At 40.0% G+C, this 22,519-nt stretch overlaps 1 protein-coding gene across 1 annotated transcript in view; it reads left to right on the forward strand.

The window, feature by feature from the left end:
- The window catches only part of PCSK2 (proprotein convertase subtilisin/kexin type 2), a 101,110-nt gene that overhangs the window by 40,778 nt on the left and 37,813 nt on the right, over positions 1-22,519 (forward strand). Inside the window, exons 3-5 of the mRNA XM_005525503.3 lie at positions 9,123-9,236; positions 10,592-10,700; positions 12,739-12,776. Of these exons, the coding sequence (XP_005525560.1) occupies positions 9,123-9,236; positions 10,592-10,700; positions 12,739-12,776 (261 nt within the window). The remainder of the gene's footprint in view (positions 1-9,122; positions 9,237-10,591; positions 10,701-12,738; positions 12,777-22,519) is intronic.

Here is a 22,519-nt window from a genome sequence, read left to right on the forward strand (position 1 = left end):
CTTGTCAAAGAGGGCATGATCCTATGAAAATTTCTGTTTTACCAAATTGGCATTTTCCATTGTAAACCATCCATGCTCAGCATTGATTTTACGTTGCAGCTTGACCAGCTCACTTGCATTTCAAAGTAGAAGCTAGAGGAGCTATTGATTGCTTAGCTGAGCAGGTTGAATATGATCTGCAGTCTCCTCTTACACATTGATTCCTTGTCTCTACTCTCTGCTTCCTGAATGTCACTGAACTGTGAGAGGCCTGCTAAATGGACAAAAATATTGATTTCCTTTCCCCTTCTTTTATTTTCAAAAGCTCCTTATTTACCAAGAACTGAACTAATATCAGGAAAACAAAAGGTCATAAAAAAAGGCAGAAGGAAGGTAATTTTTGTGTATTTTTTTTTAAAAAAACATATTAACTTGGTTGAAACTGGAGTCCTTTAAGTTGTGTTTTCATCAAGAAAGGTTATTTTCCTGTGTGAAACCTTTGAACTCAGGCTGCTCAGCTTCATATTTTACTGTTGTCTGATTGATGATGAACTTCTGGGGTGGTTTCCTAAATGGCTGTACCTCTAGTGTTATGATTTTCTGTGATTTTTGCAGAGAAGTTAATAAGCAGTCCCAGCTATGCCAAGTTTTAATGTGGAATGCAATCAGTAAGTCTTTTGTTAGAGTTTTTTCTACAGTGTTTGGTTCCTGTTTTGTTCACCCACAAGTGTGACACATTGCAATGTGTCACATTTAGAGGGATGGAGAAAAAGTTCAAGGAACACAAGCAAAACAAAAGTAAAAAGTCAAGTAAAAATGAGGTGTGCCAGGAGGGATCACTGAGGACAGCATGAGTGTCCAGAGATTTTAGTATCTGCTGATGGTCTGTGTAGGCTTAGACTTGTTTGGTCAGGCAAATGGGGCTGGTTACAGAAAGGGTAAAACTAGAACTCGTCCAGAATATCCAAGGGTAATAATAAAAAAAACCCAGCAGGTCCTTGATATCCAGTGACATTGTTTCAACTAGTAACAAAACAAAAAAAGTAAAAGCAAGGTAGAGGGATGGCTAAACATGGACAAGGAAAAAGCTATTTTACAGGGAATGTTACTTTTCCTAGAAATCAAAGCTATTCTCATGCTGTCTGTGCTTGCCATGGTGAAAATAACCATTTAAAAATACATAAACCAAGAGTGATATGAGTATTTTATGGAAAGAGATGCATTTTTCCTTTTATGAAATCTTTGAAATTGAAAAAAAAAAAAAAGTAAATTCTTCATCTGTCCTTTGCTTAGAAGTAGTGGGGAAAGTTGTGTTGATAAACTTCCAAGTTTCTAAGGATTTGTGCTCTAACAGAGGATTTATGCTGTAACAGCTGCTACATTTTTGCTATAGGGTAAGTCCCTATACAAAACACTCCCTGGGGATTAATGGATATAACTAGAAGAGACACTTGGAGAAGTTGTTATGAATAATCCTCCAGAAACACCTACGTTTAGCAACAGGGACTTGTTGCTAGGTATGGAGAGATCCATGAGAGCCTTTGAAAGTCATTAGTTTGCTTGAGAGGAGCAGTTCTCATTTTATTAGTAAGAACTGGATGGTCAATGACACTTACAAGCCCCCCTGATATCCCTGTTTGTGCTGTCTGGGCCACAAAACAGGCTCAGAAAGTTTGAAATCAGGCAGATGGATCTGACTCTGTCACAACAAAAAGCATCAATTTCCTGTAATGGGTTGACCCTGGTCAGCTGCCAGGCACCTGACAAAGCCTTTCTCTCACTCCTCTGAACAGGGGAGAGAAAAACATAATGGAGGGTTCATGTGTTGAGATAAGGACTGGGGGAGATCACTCATCAAACATCATGGGCAAAACAGGCTGTAATTAGAGATATGAATTAAATTTATTACACTAGCAAAATCAGAGCAGGATTATGAAAAATGAACCCTTAGAAACCCCTCCCTCCTTCCCCGCTCTACCTCCTAGTCCAGTGGCACAGGGTGAGAGGGAATGGGGTTGTGGTCAGTTCATCATCCGTGGTTTCTTCCATTGCTCAGGGAGAGGAGTTGTTCCCCTGTGCCACTGTGGGGCCACCACAGGAGACAGTTCTCCACAAACCTCCAGTGTGAGTCCATCCCAGGAGCAATGGTTCCCTGCAAACTGCTGCAGTGTGAGTCCATCCCATGGGCAGCATCCTCCCAAAACTGCTGCAGCGGGGTCACTCTTCCGTGGGGTGCAGTCCTTCAAGGACAGGCTGCTCCAGCCTGGGCTCCTCTGTCCATGGGCCTCCCACAGGGTCACAGCCTCCTCTCAGGCATCCCCCTGCTGTGGCATGGGTCTCCTCCATGGGCTGTGGGTGGATCTCTGCATCCCCATGGATCTCCAGGGGCTGTGGGTGGATCTCTGCATCCCCATGGATCTCCATGGGCTGTGGGTGGATCTCTGCACCCCCATGGATCCCCACAGGCTGCAGGGCACAGCTGCCTCACCATGGTCATCACCACAGGTTTCAGAGGAATCCCAGCTCTGGTGCCTGGAGCACCTCCTGCCCCTCCTTCTCCACTGACCTTGGTGTTTGCAGAGCTGTTCCTCTCACATATTGTCTCCCCACTCTCCTCTGGCAATCACAACTGCACAATAACTTCTTTTCTTTTTCTTTCTTCTTAAATGTGCTATCACAGAGGTGTTACCACCACTTGTAATTGTCCCAGGTTTGCCAGTGGCAAGTGTATCTTTGGAGCTGCCAGGGCTTGTCTCTGCCAGACATGGTGGAAGCTTCTATCAGCTTCTCAGAGAAGCCACTCCTACCAACACCAGGCCATCCAAACCCAATATGCTGTCTGAATGGCGTTTAGCCACTTCTCCACCCCTGCTTATCGCTTCACGTACAGAAATGGGCTGTCCCCATCACCATTTAAAAGTGATTCCGTTTTGCATGGTTCGTCTTGTTGCAGTTCAAGTAGATCTGTACTTCCATTTTGCTAGGTGGAGCTTTGTGTTGAGGAGCTTCAATGTTATTCTTTTTATTTTGTGGAGAGTCATGCAAAACTTGGTTACTTTGTGGCTTTTACAAAAATGTAGAACCTGAGGTGGGTGGTTGTCTCTGACATTGTATTTCTCTTATATATATACCTCTTATGATATGGAGTGGATAGTAAAATTAAATGTCTTTGTCTAAGTAAACTTAGAAATCGGAGGTGGAAAATATACACCCACTAACTCTGTATTGGCTTTAGCAGCAGAGGGATGTCATTTATGGATAATACCCCTAAAAGCTCCTGTATGTACATGCTGTCCCATTCTCATAACTTTCTAAAGGGTTTATTGCCGAAACTGCAGGAAAAACCAAACCCCTCCAACGTCATTTTTAATGTTAGGAGAGTCAAGGCACTATGTTATTTATCCGGCCAGGATGTACCACAGAAATCATCTCATCCACACATAGCCTGGGTGTGCAGAGAGAATCATTCCATGACACGTGGCATTTACTAGATTTTTCAGATCTTTTATACAGTCAAAACTCATAGAAACTAATTGGGTCAGTGTTCATTGGTCTCAAGTTGCACAGTTCTTAGTATTTGGTCTCCTATTGGATCTGGATTCCTTCACTTTTGATGTTAATTAGTTCTCATTCTTTAATTTTCTTATCAGTCTTTTCCAGAGGAGATGTCTCTGGCTCTGCCACAGGCAGTCTGGGGTAGATGTTCATAGATGGCCACTGATGGCTCTTTATCTTTCAGGCTAGTAGTAGTCTGTTAAGATATCAAGTTCATCAGACCTCACCTAGAGCAACAGTGCCCTGGAAGGAAACCTAAAATTCTTTTTCCCCAGGCAAAGGCAAAACAAAACCACTTGACATAAAAATTTTTAAGCTGGTATGTTTTCCAACAGGTTGGGTATGCAGATCACTGGCTCAATTGAACTTTTTCTCCCTCTCTTTTGTTGCCACCATGTTTCTTTGGATATCAGAACTTAATGTTGCCAACAGTCAGTACAGCTTTCCACTGTCAGAAGGTGGTTTATTTGGTGATGCCTTTGTGCATCTGGACACCCTGTTCCAAACCACCTTCAAGGGATGTTAATCTTTAGTACAATTTATAGGGCCTGAGTCCAACCACCAGTCTGACCTCTTCATAATACAGGCTATCAGTTTCCACTTTTCACTTCACCTTCAGGAGCAGACCTGTATTGATCCTGAGGCTTTAGAGAAAAAAGAACCATTACTTCCCCTGATCGATCAGCTCACTGCTGTGTTTACTGTTTGGCTGGTTTTTTCCCCCCAAATCCTCCAACTTGCCTATTTGATATCATCAAATAGGCAAGTTGGGACTGCCTTCTTCCTCTGGAATTTGATTCAAATTCTCCTGCTTTGAAGTTCTTGGTATTTGAGGTTCAAGTTGTGGGTACTGTTCCACTTTTGTACACCCACTGGTATAATTTAGTAAATCTGTCATTTATGTTCGATATAACAGACTCATTTAACTGCAGGATCTCATCAGTGCAATTAACCCTGTTCCTTTAAAATGGGGAACTTGATTGTCTTGGCATTCCTGGGAGCAGAGAGCACAGTAGAGTGCTGCAATTCCTGGCCCTTCCAGAGCAGTACTGCAGTCAATTGATTATTTTGTTAATTGGTTTTGCATCCAGTATCCTGCTGGTTTATTATCATCCATATTACTGTATGCACCTTGCATAAGCACAAGTATAGTAAAAATCAATACTTGAAACCCTTTTTTCATTGTAAAGAAAGCCATCTGTGGGCTACCTTTGATACATGACCTTCATTCTGCTCGCAGCACAGCTAGTAACTTTTTCATCATTTAGTCCTATGCTAATAAAAGTAGATGCTCAGGTTCTGATCTGTACTTAAACTTGTATCTGAATGAAAAAGGAATAAATTATTTAAGAATGAAATAAACAAAAGGCTGTTATTGTAGATAAATAAGCCTAATTTTGAGATGTTAAAATTCATGCTATTTCTGTAAGAAAATCTTATTGTTTCACTAGGTTCTAATAAATATCATACTTCACAGGCTTGAATCATTTAGTGACTGTTATCAAAAGCCTGAGTCCTATGGATGCTGCTTTTTCTGCTTCAGTTGGAGAAACAAAGATTTAAAAGCTGGTATGAGGTTGCATTTTGCGTGGGATTGAGGGCTGGGTTCCAGGTCTGAATGTCACACAAGCAGATGGGATTTTGGATGTTACAAGATGAGAATGTTTTCCAGTACTTTTCTACCGTTGGACATGCAGGTTCTCTCCTGCAAGTGTTTTTGAAACCTTGATGTGGTACTTAATGCCTTTGTATTACTGGTGTCTGGGGGAGGCCTACTCTTCTTTCAGAAGAAAACCATGAAATAGCAGAATCAGATGCAGTCCCTCTCCTGATCTAGACTAGATATGAAAGCAGAAATTTCCTTCTTGGGAAACAAAAAAAAAAAAGAAAAAAGCATTTTTCTAATGTAGGTACTCAGTTGGCAAGAAGACAAGGATTTTGCTGAGCCAGCTGTGTGCAGCCCTAAATGGGGAGTTTTCCACTCAGATCACTGGATTTGCATTATCATTTTCCAAGTTTGTTCTTTGGGGAGCTTTTTTTCTGGAGTACATGGATGTTACCATTGTAACTGTTCTTGGGCTCACTGCTTTCTAAACACAACTTTGTGAGGATAAAGGCAAGTTCTTTCTTTGTGCTGGTTAAGATCACACTACAAGGCAACTGACTGAGGCAATTTGTAGCTCATGGAAAAAGCTGCCTAGACCTTTTCCAAAAATTTCAAGTGTTTTTCTGACAGAAATGCCTAATCTTTTCTGGCTTCAATTGTATGACTTACTGTCATTTGCAAGTATGAGGAAACCCGCTTTGTTTTAGTGGTGAAAAAGAGGTGCCAGAGTTTCTGAGACTGTTCTGTCTGTGGGTGGTGACATCCTGTATGCCCTTTCTCCAAGTGAAACATTCAGAAAACAGCCCACAGAGTGGTTTCAGTTCAGTTAAGATTATGCATCTTTGAGGAGTGTATTTCCTTGTCCCAGGAAATTATAATGTTGTACAAAAAATACATTACGTTGTATTGTGAAGATGGAACAAATCAGACAAACAAGATGATACTGAGGAGGAAAAACAGCCTGTGCTATTTCTGAAAATTGCTTCCCCTCTTCCTCTCTGTTGTCTTAAAAGACAAGCCAGCATTGCTTTTTAATTAGTAGAAATCCTTTTGTAGTTAATCCTAATTCAGTGCCTAAATACAGGCAGGTCCTGCAGAGCCAGCAAGCTTACGTGGGAGCACAAACACCTGAAATCTTTTTCTCTGGCATCCCTCTGCATGAGACTTGTCTTCTGTTCCTAATTATGTTCTGTGGTGACAGCTCGGGGTTTGCAGTGGCAAGCAGAGAGGCAGGGGTGAGACTGGGGAGGGGGGAGGCAGAGTGACAGGTGATTGCTCTGTCTCCATGGCATCACTGAGCTTTATCTCAGAGCTGTCAAACACTGTGCTTATACCTTTCTCTACTGTGTACAGCGACCTGGTGCCACAAAGTACACCTTCTATGGGTCCTGCTTAGTCACTGTCCTCTTACCAGCTTATTTCATGTTAGGTTTTTTCTTTACTTTCAATCAGTTCCACTTTTAATGAACCTGCACAAGTATTAGGAACACACTTATAAATGAACGCAAATTCAGTATTTTAGCATTTGGTGCCTTTAGTTAAGGAGTTAAAATTCCTACAAGTATATTGTTAGAAACCATTGACACTGCCTTTTCAGGCCATGCTGTGCCCCATCCTGCTCATTGTGAGTTGGTATAAGGTTTTTGGGGTTCTAATCAAACAATATAGCTGTAAGGAAAAAAAGCTTTTACCCCCCATCAATTAGATCCCAGTTTCATCTCTGTCTTAGACACCTCACTGAGCACTGTCTTTTATGCTCAAGCTTTAATTAACTGAGACAGAAAGACGCCTCCAAGAATGATTCAACTGTCTTAAGATCTGATTGAACCTTTGGATGAATTTCTCCTCTGTTGATTTTGACTGACACCGTATGTATAAAGTTGCTATGACACAGCAGTGTAACTCATATGTATGCATTTTTAATCTGAAATGCCAAAGTCACACATGCAGAAGTGGTTCTCTGAGTTATTAGATTTATTTAATAACCATGGATTCTTTTCAAGAGCACACCTAAGTAAATGTTAGGGGGTCTTAACAGCCTTCTTGCTGCACATAAACATGTCCTTAATGGTTTTAAACATTGCTCTTTGATCAAGAAGGCTAGATTTTCTTCTTTTTTTCGTCTTTTTTTTTTTTACAATTAAATGTTGGTACTCTTCATGCTATCTTGTTTCCAGGTGTTAGGCTGAAGAGTACGAAATGAGTATGCCAAAGCTGACAGCACCTTTTGCAAGGTCTGTGAATTTGTTAGGACATGTTACAGTTCCAGTTAGAGCCACTGAGTAGTCTCCTTCAGGAATGCTCTTTTACATGGGTACAAATAAGGTGATTATGGTCTGACATTTGAAGTTCTTGCCTCCAAACATATTTGTGTGTTTAACTTTTCTTATATTCTACAGTGCTTCCTTAAATGTCTTGTGGATTTGCAGTGCACAAAGGAAAGGATTTCTAAAAAACTGTGACAACTTGTGGTTTATAACCTGTATTTTCATATCCTATCTTCAGCCAGTGTGGTCAGTTTAGTGGTTTTTTTGCCATATAGTTTTTCTTGCCGGTATAGTTATTTATCGCTTATTTATTGCAAGGATAATCCGTGAAAGTAGATCACTCTACAAGACAGTTTTGAGAGCCTCAGAAGTATGATTAAGGCTCACAGAACTGGATTTTTTTCTCCCAGAAAATTTCTTTGGCAGTGTCCCATCCCATTGTAAAAAGGGGAGTCAGGGGGATTTTTTTGATAGATCTGAAGGACGTTGAGATGCTTGAGCTTGGAACACAAGCTCTGTGAGGAACAGCTGAGGGAGCTGGGGTGGTTTAGCCTGGAGAAAAGGAGACTCAAGGTTGACCTCATCACTCTCTATAGCTCCTTGAAAGGTGATTGTAGCCAGTTGGGGTCGGTCTCTTTCTCCAGGCAGCAACTGACAGAACGAGAAGATACAATTTCAAGATGTGCCAAGGGAAATATAAGTTGGATATCAGGAAAAAGCTTTTTATGGAAGAAATAACAAAGTATTGGAATGGTCTGCCTGGGGAGGTGGTGGAGTCACCATCCCTGGAGGTGTTTAGAAAAAGACTGGATGTGGCAATAGGTGCCATGGTCTAGTTGAGGTGTTAGGGCATGGGTTGGACTCGATGACCTTGGATGATCTTCCAGCCTAGTCATTCTGTGAATTCTGTTGTTGAACTTCTCAGATGAAAACAAAGCACAAACACAGTGATATTATACCTGGGAACTGTTTTACTAATAAAGAAGGGTAGGTGTTCCTACCAAAGGGGGATAGAGAGGAGAGCAGAGAGGGGATAAAAAAGAGAGACAGAGAAAGAACAGAGAACAGGGACAGCGTTACTGCAAGAACCCCGGGCGCTCTGTCAGCGTCAGCTCGGCAGATGGAGCGTGAGTGCTGCAAGCCCCAAAGGAACCCTGTGCCTCATGTATAACGTTGAGGCATAAATAATCACATTGGTCCCTCTCAGGCAGGAAAGCTTTTCTAATGATCTGGTAATGCCCTGGAGAAAAACCTGAAAAAGTAGAAATGTGGTTGAGATCTGCTTCCTCATTTTGTCAAATGTCTACAGCTTGGAGCTGTGACATATTTGGAATTAGTTAAATAATTTTAGCTTCTATTTTGGTGGCAATGAAAAACTATGGCAAGAAGACTCATGACAATAATGATTCCTGTAGAGGGGCTCGCTCTTATTCTGATTGTTTGATGTCTAAAACATGTTCAAGCTGAGTTTTTCTCCAGAGAGGACACTCTGGGGGAGTCTCTTCCCCTCACAGCTGTTGCAGTAGTCCTGGAGCTTTCTGCCTCTTTGTAAATTCTGACTGGAATCAGTCCCTATTTTAGAAGTTGCAAATGAATGACACAAACACAACTAGTGTGTGTTTGTAACCCTTATCTCTCCTTAAAAGAAGTCTAAAAAATGCTTTTTATGTGTGTCAAGGATGCTGAGCTAAAGATGTAAAAATTAACCCTTCCAGGTGAGGAAAGCTGTGCAACAGGAGGGCTTCATCAGGAGGAAGCGAGGATATAGAGACATCAATGACATTGACATCAACATGAATGATCCTTTATTTACAAAGCAGTGGTACCTGGTAAGTTTTGAGAGAAAATCACAGTTATCATAACTAAATAATTGTCATTCAAGCCATTCTGTCCGGTTGCAGTGTTTTCCAACAGTTCTTTCCAAAAGCAAGACTTGGGAATGGATCCAAGGCTCTGTTGTGTTGGTTTTAATTGTACCCCTTTTATATTGGGAAGATCCAGCACATTTCAAGAGATAAATTTCATTTCAGTCAATGGAAAGATCCTTAGAAGGCTTGAAAGAGAGCTGTATTGATGTCTTGTGGGCGTTGCTGGTGTGCTGATGTGACCTCTAGAACTGCATATGAATCATGTCTTTGAGATGTTGCCAGGTAAAATATTGTTATGGGATTATTAAAAAAGGTCATAATGTATTTGCTAGCAAATTTAAAGCTTTTCTTTTCTTATGGAAATTTGAGTATAATTTCTTTTGTCAAAAACAGAACAGCTGAAAACTGACGAATTTGAATGAGCTTAAGCTAATGTCAAAGGAGATTCATATTTTGCTAAATTGTTTCAGTTTTTCTGTGTCATATTTTTATAGGGAGAAGTTTTTAGTCATGAAAGAAAAGTTTTACTTCGAAGTGAAATTATTTTTTTATTTAAAAAGTTGATAAAGTAATTCTGGTCAGTTTTACTGTTGCAGCATATTTATGATGAAATACTCAGTAAATGCAGTACTGCCTTATTAATGTAAGAAGGGTATTTTTTCTTAAGAGTAATGTTTCTTCCTTTTAATCCATTTCTTAAGTTTCATGAATCCATCCAGTATGGCTGCAGGTTTTTTTTTGTAATGAACTGGGGGCAAATTAGCATGGATGGGATTTTATCCTTGACAAGCCAAACTAAAATGAGAATTAATTCACTTATTTTCTGGTAGTTAATCAAAATGTTGCAGTGATAAAAGTAACAAAAATATAGGAAGCTATACAGTAGATCCCTGCTTTCAAGAAGAAATAATTTCTTGCTCATAAAAAAGTCCTTTGTAAAATCACCTGCTCTAACTTTTTTGCAGGTTTGACCCACTGGCCGACATGTTAAGTAGAAAAGTCCTTTTTTGGGGTCCAAAAGATTCAGTGTTTAACCAAATCTTATAAACTTCAAAAAATTTAATTTTTCCAGTGTTGGTTTTTTTACAGGTTTTTTTTTTTGTTTGTTTGTTTGTTTTGGTTTTTTTTTTTACAGCTGCATTATTGCAGTAGATATGATTATGGACAGATGTGTACTCTGAAAACATATGGAATATATTTCTGTACCAAAGATTCATGCAGAGACATAAAGGAAAAAAAAAAAAAAACAGTGGCTGTGGAAATATGTCAGTCAAGTAAAAAAAGCTTTTTTTTTTTTTTTTTTACTGATGTATTAGATTAACACTGGTCAAGCAGATGGGACTCCTGGACTTGACCTTAATGTAGCTGAAGCATGGGAGCTGGGATACACAGGGAAGGGAGTAACCATAGGAATTATGGATGATGGTAAGTGAAGACTGAGTGCTAATTTAATACTTTTAAGTAGACTTTTGTTCATGTAATTGAAGTTAAAAATAAAGATTAAGAAATAGTCATTGATTGCTTGTAATGGGGAGACTACCAGCCTCCATAAATTCTTTGAGATCTTCAGGGAAAATATACAAAGATACTCAGATACAAATATACAGAAATATACTGAAGAATGGGTATCCAAACATTGAAGTAGTTTGCAATTATCACTTTGATATATTCCAGGGCACACTGTAATGGCCATCAAACCTAAGGAAAAACTCCCCTTTACTTCTGTAGGCACTGACTGGAAGATGAAGTTGCTGTGCAAAAAATATTTAAAAAAATGTTTTTTTGATTACATTATTTTCAAAGTCACCCTTGATAGCTGAAATGATTAAACTTTCATGCTGATTGTCAATGAAGATCTGCATATTAGATATGTTACTAGTTTCAGACTAAGTTCAGGAAAGATGAAGATAAAAGGTACAGCTGAAGTTACAGCTCTTCTACTTATGGGGTCTTGCTGAAGTACAGGAATTCCATGCACTCTCTCACTATTCTTTTTTTGAAAAAAATTTGAATATTTTCATTTAATGGAGCTGAATAATATTAAAAATAAATAAAACGTCTGTATCCACATATGTTTTCTAGGGTCAACCGAGATCTGTCTTCACTTATTTCTGTTCCTCACCTGCTTATTCCTTTGGCAAGGTGTTGTGCAAGTAAGAAAGTAAACTCAGACATGTGGATATTAGGAAGAAATTCTTTGCTATCAGGGTGGTGAGATGCTGTAACAGGTTGGCAAGGGAGGTTGTGGCCAGCATTCAGGGCCAGGTTGGGTGAGGCCTTGAGAAACCTGATTTGTGTATTGGTGAAAGATCAGTCTCATCTGAGAGATGGTCTCTTGTGTCACAATTTCACTGATCTCACAGAGGCAGGACTTGGCTTTCAGATTAGCAAGGCATGACTGTGATGGGAACGATGGCAAACCGCTTTGCGTCGATAAAACTGATGGTCCATCAGATAGAGCTTTTAGAGAAGGGAGGAATTTGCCCTAGAATTTGTTTCTAGTAACTCTAAAAAACACAGCCTGAATAGCAGGGTTCTTCATAGAGGTTTTTATTGTCCATCTACCATTTGGATCAGTAATCGGGTCTCCTAGTGCAAATCTAGTGCTAAGGTCTCTACAAAATGAGAAGTAATCTTTCCATCAGAATAACTATGATAATATGGCATATCTCCTTGCAAATAAAACAGAGCATGTAATGGGGAGGTGGTTGGAAAAACAAGTGGTGATGATGAAAATGTAGTATGAGATCGGTGGCCATTACTTTGTATGTTTTAACTGGCTATGTAATAGGTCATCTTATCCAAGCTGAGTGTAGGTCTGCTACCTCTGTTACACCACCCACTGGGATTTGTACATTTGCCACCTGTAGAAAGATGCCATGCAATAGACTATATTACACACCAGTGCTCTGTTAGAATCTTTAGCATGCTACCAAAATGTGGAGCCTATTCACAGATACTTGCTAAAATGGTTTAATCCAATATTAAAAGTTCTCTTTCATGCATATAATCTGAAATGTTTGCCTTAGTGATCACCCCAAGTCTACTCTAGGTAATTTTCTCCTTAGTTTGCAGTTGTTAAAAATACTTGGCTTTCTATCCTGTCCTGATCCAGTGCTTACCAATCTTATTAGTTTTGTTATGCTTTGAGATGGCAAAACTCATGTTTTGTCAAAAAAACAAAGATAAATTGTGATTTAAACTAATCCTTATAAATAAATATGATCTAGTCTACAAAACAGTAAACTTTGTCATTCAGCTCACTTTTTCAAATGGCATCTGGATTTTGACATAAATGATTGAAAAGTCCACATTTCAAAACTGGAATCTCACTTCAATCAATTGCATTACCTGCCATGATTATTTTCCTCTGGTTGTGAAGGAATCTTGTTCTGTGACCATTAGAAAATCTTCTTTGAAACTCTTAACCTTTGTTTTCTGTTCTGTCATTGTCTTACTGCAGGAATTGATTATCTGCATCCAGATCTTGCATCAAACTACGTAAGTTCATGCTGACCTTTTCTGTAAGATGTGGATTTTTTCTTATTATTATAGACCCTCTGCTGCAAAATTTTGAGTAGGGAGTAGAACAGCAGTACAGCTGGACTCCTGATCTTAGTGATGGTGCATTTCCCATTGAAAGAAGCAGACTGAAAATGGGACTGCCTGTGCAAGGAATGGAAATGTGACAAGGCTCTTTGTGGAGGAATGACAGTCGTGTGTCACATAAAATAAGCTGCAGCTTGCAATATTGGATTTAGGACAGAAATGAGTAACCTGTGAATTGGCTCTAAGTCCTGCTATTAAGATACAGAATGCCCCTATCACTTGGAGGGCCACGGAGCTGTGAGCTGTGGCAAGGCATGTATTAGCCTTTCAAACCTCCAGGAACAATTTAAATCCTTTATTACAGGTGTTTTGATCCAGTGCTTCAAAGCATATGCAGGGCAGATTGTGTATTCTCAGCACATGCTTTGCAAATTAATTGTTCCTCAAGTCTACCTCAGGATTCAGACCTTTGGATTAGAGTGTTTTTGCATTTCTTAACTCTTTGTCTCACTCCAACCCTCCACTAGCACTCCTATCTCAAGAAGCCTTTAGGCCCTTTCCTGAGGGAAGCCTGTGCTGCTTCAGCTGAGCAATGTGGTTTAGTTTGCAATTGCAATTAAATGAAAAGAGGAACAAGGAGAGCTGGAGATTTTGCAAAAAAATGCCAGCCGCTTGGATCGAACAGCTCCGAAATGAGAACAGTTATTTTTACATATCTGCAGTTTGGAAAATAATAACACACAGGCTGAAAACCTATTTGTGTTGCAAGTAGCAAAGCACATTTGGTATATAATAAGTGGATATAGAAGGCTTTGGAGAAGGAATTTGGGAAACAGCTGACCACAGAATGCAGATTAGCCAGCTTCACTCCTTACCAACTGGCTTAATAGCAGCTAATTAAACCCTGTGCCCTGACTGTAGAATTCTCTCCCTAGTGAAATAACTCAGGAGGATGTTCCCATAAATTGATAGAAATGAAGAAATTTGTAAAGGGCACCCTTTTTCTTTGCAGGAATTGTGGTCTGTGTATGTTCAAGCATGTGATGTGGGCAGAGCACATGCTCTACATTCACTTTCCAGCAGCAAGTGTGGACAAAGTATGTGGGAATATTCTGTTTCTAAAATTAATGTTTCAAATAGACAAGCAAAAAGTCTGCACAATATACCTGATATAACAGTTCTGTTGTTAACACTGAATCTAGGATCATGCCCAGATACCAAAACTAGGTTCTGCTGTAATACACTGTTTTCTCTTTTAATTCTAAAATATTTTCTGTCTGATGGATAAATATTTGTCAGGTTTAGCAGAAATATATTGTTTTTAGAGTGGCAATAGTGGAATTGTGGAAATTAATGGAAAATGATGCAGAGAAGGACATGATGCGCAGACATAATGGTAGAAATCCTGAAATAATGGAGCTGGAGAGAAATCTGAGAGTTAAGAGATATTGGGATGAAAATTGGAAAGAAAAGCTGTCTGGACATGGGGTCATCAAATCTTTAATGACAGTCATGGAAGACTTGTGAGGAGACTGACTTTGAAACAAAGATCTGAAAAGATTTGTGCAGGACTGGCTTTGTCCAAGCGAGGAGATGTTCTGTAGTGTAGCAGTGATCAGGCTGTGGAGGGGAAAGAGAAGATCAGCTGGCTAATACGAAATGCAGAAGCAAATGGTTGGTTGGTGAGACAGTCATTAAAGGAGCAGCAGAAATCCCATCCAAAAGACCTTGAAGGAGAGAAGACCTCCAAGCTTTAATACTGAAATTCAAAAATAGGACTTACCACGTGAGCTCTGTGGTCCTAGGCTGTCCCAGGGCTGTATCTGAGAGGTGGCTGGTAAAGTTCAAGGTTGATTCCTTCTCCTGCTGCTAAAACCTGCCAGCACCTCCCTTGCCCAACCACAGCAGAGTGAGTGCAGGGCTTGCTTTACCTGTGCTTTGCCTCTCCCTGCAAGGCAGCACGGGCCTCCTTGAGTCCCAGGAGCTCCTGCTCTGGCAGTATCTGCTGTCTCAGAGGCCATGGGGGCCTTTTGCCCAGCAGGTAGTAATTTAGGCATGAACTAAAGATGAAGACTTAAATTCTGCTGAAGAAAAGATCAGTTTAGATGTAAAAATGCAAGGAAACGAGTCTCTCAAGGAGTGAGTTATTAACCCCCTTCAGGCTGGCATCGCAATTAGAGTCATCTTTGTACAACTCCTGTACCACATTCTTGGTGTTTCACCCAATCTGCACTTTGGGGAAGCTTTCTCTGAAGTTCTGTTGTTTATTTTTAGGAAATACAAAGCTTCTCAATTTTAATAAGGCCTGCATACCCTGGCAGCGTCTGTACATCTTGCTTGGAAAATTGGGAACAATTAGAAAGTCTCTCAAAGGTGGTAGGTTTGGCAGCTGAGCATTTTCAAGTGTAAAACTTTGGCATTGGTTCCTCAGTTTAACTTGGCTTTTATGATTTTGACTTTCTGGTTTTCTTACTTGAGTAGTTTAATGGAGGTTAGCACTTAGATGATACACAGGGTCAGGGAAGAGGAAGATCTTCGTAAAGAAGAAAACTTTGTATTTTCTCTTAAGACAGCTGAACTTTGACTTATCACATGGAGTGCACTTCCATCCATATTTTTCTTTGTAGTTTTTTAGGATTTGCTGTTTGAATCATCCATTTCTGGCTTTAATGCTCTTTATATACATGGAAAGACATGTGCCTGCTCACAGTGTGGGAGGCCTGCTCTGCCAGCATTGCCTCCCGGTTTGCTGCAGCATAGCTACTTGCTTTTCTGGGATCAGGGGGTTAAGGCAAAGCTGGAATTTTCCATTCTACACTGTGAATGCAGAGAGACTCATTGTCAAATGATCTATATTTTCTTCCAAGCCTTGGAAACCCTGCAGGGAACCTTGGAAACCTTCAGGAAATTATTTTTTTCACTGCAAAGAGAGCCCTTCATTATGAACTGATAATTAAAAAGCTGGGGCCTAATGTACACCATGGTTGGCTTTCAAATCATAATGTACATATAAACCCAGCAATTTTCAGGACTGACTTCTCCAAGATACAGCATCTGAGTGAGAAAGAAAAGCCAGGTTACAGGGGCTGCATCTGAGATATGTCTAATGAAAAGGGGAAAAAAGCTGTTGGGGATGGACACAGCAAACTATTTTAAAGAAAAATCCAAGCAATTGGAGATTTTTTGTACCACAAACAGAAACATCAGCTGAGCTCTCTCTGATATCAGTTTTTTATTGTGGTGTTTTATCCTTGGCCACTGACTGCTGGTGAAGGTCAGTGTAGCAGCATTATCCCACTTAGAGCAGTGGGGAGCTGATCATCTCCTGTAAGTGGGTTTGTCCCTGATTAGCAATAGTCAGAAAAATCAGCATCCTGCCAAGAGACTCAGGCCAGGAGTAAAATATTCCTGGTTTCAGCATCTGAACTCTGCCTGAAGCTGAAAGTTTGTTTCAAAAAACTTCGGGAGAGAGAGAGCAAGACAAACAGTGTATAAAAGCTGGGGGTGACTTTGTGAGTAGGTAACATTTTCACAAAGTATTCATACCTACAGAATGAAATCAAGCAGCAATTCTTAGTAAAAAATAGCAGTTTGAAAGATTTTGAGCTCTTTAGAATTGCACAGATGTAACATGTGCAAACAGGCATCAACCTGAGCAGTGCTTCATTGCTGGCCTTCCCCAAACCTCCTCTCTCTTTTCTCTGTACTACGAGTGAGTCCTTGTGGTGCAGCTGTCACTCAACCAGAAAACACAGGAAAGGCCCTGTGTATGGAAGGAGGGAAGACTTCTTGGATTTACCTCAGGGTTACTCAAAATTTTCTGTCATCTACCATTTCTCATTCAGGTGTGAGCAGCAGATGGTCTTACCTGTCTTCTCTTTCCACTTTGTCAGCCTCTCCAAACACAAAGCAGTCTCTCTCATAACTTTTGATAACTTGTCTCCAGCCAATACCATAACGGCTCCCCCCGCCTTCCTGAGAGTGGGAGCATATTTTTGGAATAATTATCTTATCACGTAAGCAGTGAAGCAGGGAAATGTTCCACTTCTGTTCTGAGCTGCATTTGCCATTGTTTGCTAAAGGAACAAAAACATCATTGAATAATCTTTACAGCCACAAAAGGAATAAGAAATAGTACAGGCAATAAATTTCACACTGCAATATGTGCAGCAAAGCGTAGCAACAGCAGGAAGGATCTTCTCACTTTTGAAAGTCTGATTTTCCTTCATTACCATGAATTTCTGAGTATGGTTTGGCCTCCCTGCACACCACAAAAAGGACCAGCAAAAACTGTTCTGGCAGCCATGAGCCTAATCACAATGATTTACCAGTACAAACCATCAGTATCTCCACTAAAAATCTCTGGGGCCAAGTTATGGGATTTTGTAGAGCTGACAAAGCCCCACTGACATTTATTGATCCACACTGCTTTGGCCTTGGTGACCCACCACCCCCCTACCCCGAAATCCCAGCTGACCTTTTTCCTGAATCCAATAGAGTCCACGTGTAGCTGGTGGGGAGAAAAATGTTACCCTTCCAGGAGCAGAATTTGTTGGAAACATTCTGAAGGCATTGAAAAGCTCCCAGTGTCTCTGCACTTAATGTGAACCCAGGGAATCCTCAGGGATCATAAACACAAACCATAGTAGAGTCAGGTTCATACCTTGTGTCAGGGAATGATTTCAGGCAGCTTTATGAGATCTGATTCCCATGGCATGGTTTTCAAAAGACCCTGAGACAGTTACACTGCATTTCAAAGGGTTATTGAGCACATTCACTAGACACTTCATTTCAATAAACCTTTGCTTCTGATACATTAAAACTATTTTATGGGCAAACTCTGTGTGCTATGTCCATCATTGCTAGCATCTGTTTTTAATTGAAATGTTAAAAAAAACATTTATTATCAAAAAATAAAGAACAGAATAAACTTGTTTCAGCACATCACTAATTAGATTTGGGCTTGGTTGGCATCTTTTGGGTTTTTTGATGTTGCTTTGTAATTCGGTTCTTGCTAATAGGTTTTCTGAAATAAACACTAACATAAAACCTAAAAATTACCAACCAGACCCTGGGATAAATTCACAATACATCCTTCTGCTAGCACTGAAAATTCAGTTAGAACACTGATGGATGAAGGCTGTTGAAATTTCTGCCACAATCTGCTTCAAGAAATTGGTGAGACAGAATGAAGCCTCTCTTTTGCCAGAATGGAAAGATGGATCAAGTGTTTAAATGTGAGGCTGACTGATGCCTTAGCAGTCAAAACTGGTGGCCTTCTGTTGGGCTGTTTATGCTGCTCAGGTGGCTTCTGGCAGCCCAGGGGCTGATTTTAGCATTTAGAGTATGGTTACTCAGGACATGCATGACAATAAAGTTTCATTGGCAAAAATTAGAAGTTACTGGGGAAAGAATGAAATTCTCTCTTTCAGACATGGCTATTTTTTCTGTTATTCTGTGCAGCATCAGCCTCTGGGCTCATTTCTGTGTTCTGTGCAATCTGGTTTGGCTCTTTTTTTTTTTTCTTAGAACATAATTAAAGGCTAAAAAAGAGATGATGCTTTCTCTGATCATATCAGCCAGGCATGTAAGGTTCTCAGTGTACCTGGAGGGGTGTCCTGAATTAGTCACAAACAGAAAATGCTTCAAATCTTGGCAAACATAATGGGCTCCTACAAACAGTCCTTCCCTGCTCCCAACACCAACTGTTATTACAGGTTCATGTCATTGGTGCTTGTGTATTAAAGTCTAAATAAGATGACTGTACAGTTCCTGTGCTCTGTATCTTATTGCTGCTTTACATGAGCACTGCTAATGGGGAAGAGAAGCCTTTCTAAAGGAGGTGTCAGGGTCTTCCTATTTAATGAGAGGTAAAAATTTTCTCTAATTGTAAAGTCTTTCAACGCAATTAAAAAGATGGAACCACAAAAAGACTTTAAAGGCTATTTCTCCTCTGGATTATTTCATATGGCCAGAAGCCACAAAAAGAGGCTTTTCCTGCAAAGGAGGCTGTGACTTGTGAGGGAGGAATAGCCTTAAGGAGAAATGATCTGTGTCACAGAGCTATGTTTACAGCTGAAAACTGGATTTCTCCCACTGGAAGTTGTTATGTGAATGGCTTTGCTAAAGCCCATTTTGAGAGATCTGGACCCTGCATGCTTGGCAAGACCTGGGGCTTGGTGCTTAGTACCATCCATGCAGCTGGAGTTGGCACCACTCCGCTGATGTTGGTGTCTCAGGGGGATGCACTGATTTATACTGGCTATAAAATAGCCTCAAAACACTCCTCCTTTGGAATCAAAAGGTACTCACATGTTGTAGTTGCATTTGCCCGAGATTATTTTCAGATCAATGTAAACTGCAAAATGTTTCCAGCTTTATTCTATATTAAAACCACCTGAAAAGGATAATTTTCAAGTTAAATGCATGCCTGGTGTGCAGTGAATGTGAGATGGTGCCAAAGATACTCACTTTGCAAGCTAACAACCACTCATTGTCTGCAGGGTTTATTTTTCTCTATAATCAATGCACTTAATCAGTTGCACACTGAGAAAGTGCAAGGTGGCTAATCGCTTTAATCATAAAGCGCTAGTATTAATTTTCACTTAAAACATCATCTGTGGAAAGTAAATTAAGATTGTTGAAATGAGAAATGCATAAGGATGGAAGAGCAGATGACATTTCTGCATCAGTTCTGGCTGGTGCTTTTGGAATTGGCTTGTGCTTCTCTCTAGGGTTTCTCCAAGTAAACCTTTTTTATAAAATTAAAGTGTCCATGGGAAAAATGAAAGTGAAATATTTTTATTTTGGATCAGTTCAACCTAATTTTAAATATTTGACATCCAGAATGTGCTAAATTAAAATCAAAGCAGCAACAAAATCCCACTCTGGTGCATGGTGCACTTGGGAGAAGAGGGTCAGACACATGGTCCCCTGGAGGCAGTGAACACCACATAATTTTAAAACCAAATCCCAACAAATTGAAGAAAAGAGCTTTCCTTTCCCCAAAATGAAATTAATATACTTTGCGTTGAAAATGGCCCAAACAATTTTTTTCTAGATTTTTCCCTTTGAAAGCCTTTGTTTTCTGTTTCTCAGAGAATAGTTATTTAGCTGCTGATACTGTTTAAGACCCTAACCAGAGTGTAAATCCCTGAATATCCACCAACATTTAGATGCAATTTAATTAAAATTCGTGCTGTAGTTACCACCAGGGAAGTGTGAATTAGATGGTGCATGTGGAGAACAGTATTCCAGTATTCCCTCACAAAGCTTCATCAAAATTTGATGGCATTTAGGGGGAGTTTTTTAGGCCCAGTGGTGATTTTGGCCAAGAAAGTCACAAACCCACTCTTAACTACTGGACTTGCTGGTTTTAAGATGACAGCTTTGGCCAAGCCCTCTGGATTAGCCAGTCTTGCAAAGTGGAAGAGTGTAGGAGACCTGGAATTCACTATACCCGTAAATTAACGTGGTTAATTTGAAATTAATTCAGTCTTTTCCATCCTGGCACTTCATCTTGGCATGGTTGTTTGCTTTGCATTGTTTGATTATAGTTGTATGCATTTACGCTCTCCTTATTAATATTTTACTTCTTGGCAGCTATGTAGGTAGTTAAGATATTTTTAGACACCTGCCTTATTTCAGATTGCTTTGATTTAAATATAATGTTCATAATTTCTGTTTCATTCCCAGCAGAAGCAGTGCGCGTAATGAACATCTCTAAGTGGGGAACAGAATAGCAGTACATAATACATAGTAAAATGCAGGCCACATTGAAGTCAGTGGTAGTTTTTGTGTTAAAATCAGCAATTTGGCAGATCATATAAATAGCAGATTTTTAATATTTGTTCTACTGTGCATTGCCTTTTTTTTTAAAAGTATTACAGTAAGAGGCACAGACTTCAGCAGGGCAAAAAATGATACTCAGGGCTGTGGAAACATGACTGCCTGGGATAACATGTTTTCCCGTGGAACAGGAGCTTGTATTTGGAGAAATTTTGGCTACTTCCAGTACTGTATAGTTGTTGTTTGGTGAAACTTAAATGTATATGGTAGTAGATACCTCAGTCACATATTCCCTGTGCTGTCCTTACTTGTAAGCATTGATGTAGATTGGGAATTGTTGGAAATGTTTTTCAGGCAAATAGTGTTCTGACTTTTGTTAAATGAGGTGAATCTCGCTTTAAATATGTACAGAGGTGAGTATGAAGACTGTGCTGTGTTCAAGGACTTCATAATTTCAATGCTAGCACATGTTTTTTAGAATTCCTTCTTGTGAGAAGCTAAATCACTTTAATTCAGTGGCACTAAACTCATTTGCAGAATTAGTCAACCGTGATACCATGTCTGACAGATGTAGCTGTGAATCTTTCTGTCAGTCATCTGATGATGTCTAGGACACTTCTTAAATTTAAACATCCAGTAAATTACTGTGAAAACATTAGCTATAATCAAATATACAAGTCTTTAACAGAAGAACCTGGAATGATCATGTACCATTTAAAATACTAAATACTTGAAAAATTTAGAATGTGTGGATTTACATGAGCACATTCTGGAGATTCCACCTTTTCTCTCTGTGATTTTGGATTTAGCTGATTCCATATGGAATAAGCAGTGGAAACTTTAATTAATGCCAAAGCATCTAAATTGATGCATTAAAATCCCTGAGAGGCCAGCATGTTTTGACAGGTATTAGTCACATTATAACTCTCCCGTGGGATGCTAATGAGATCAGCTTACAACTGGAATAACACACAGTGGGTCTTCAAGACCTTTTGACTCTAAGGATTGTAAATCAAACTGTATTTGCTTTTTGTGACAGAAGAAGTGTAGCTAATAGTTTGCATTATGTTTTTTGAGTTTCTTCTCTGAAATTTTCACCTCCTTTTGCTTAATCTACAATGTCACTTTTATGTGTTCATTTGTTTTCCATATTCATGCAGTTTAGGTGAAGCACCAGCTGTGTGGTTGTTAACAGTTCTCTTGTCAGCTGAGAAGCTTTTCATAAGAAGGAAAATACCCAACCAGGTTCCTGTCTTCTCTGCTTTCACTTTCAGTTCCTCTGCATCACCAGGCTAGCTTTCCCTGTCCTCCCCTCTCCATAACCCACATGGAGCACGTCTCTGTCGTAGGTCACCCCCCAAAGCACCTAAGCTGCTTTGATTTCCCTCTTTGCAAAGCTACAGTTTGGCTGTTCTGTAACCACATGTTGTTGTAGCCTTTAGAAATGGTCATCTTTATCAACCTGCCATGTTTTTCTGAGTGTCTTTGCACCCACAAGTCCAGTATTCCTGCCCTTTGCTGTGAGCATTGCTGATAATGGTCAGTTTTTATGGACTCTGCAGTGTGGGTGCCTGGTGATCACGCGCTGCAGCAGGGAAGGGCTGGCTCTCCCAGCACGAGTGACCACTCCTTGCCAGACCATGTTGTGCCAAATGACTGGACTTGAAGGACTGCTGAGTTTGTATTGCAGCCTCTGAGCTATGGATTTTCTTACAGTGATGGAAAAAAATTCTCCCTCATCCCCCATGTGCTGCTTAAGAGACCTTGATGCTGGGTGTGGTCTGGATCTTGCTGTGTTTGATGAGAAGAGCCCATGGCAGATTTTGCTAGATATTTGGCTCATTGGCAAGAGCAAGATGGTTTTGCTCCCTTTCTCTTCCTGTTTATCCCTCCAAGAAGCTCTAAGT

This window comes from Pseudopodoces humilis, chromosome 3, assembly GCF_049639895.1.
Source record: "Pseudopodoces humilis isolate 2021_Gansu_Grassland_sample_001 chromosome 3, ASM4963989v1, whole genome shotgun sequence".
Taxonomy (NCBI): Eukaryota; Metazoa; Chordata; class Aves; order Passeriformes; family Paridae; genus Pseudopodoces; species Pseudopodoces humilis.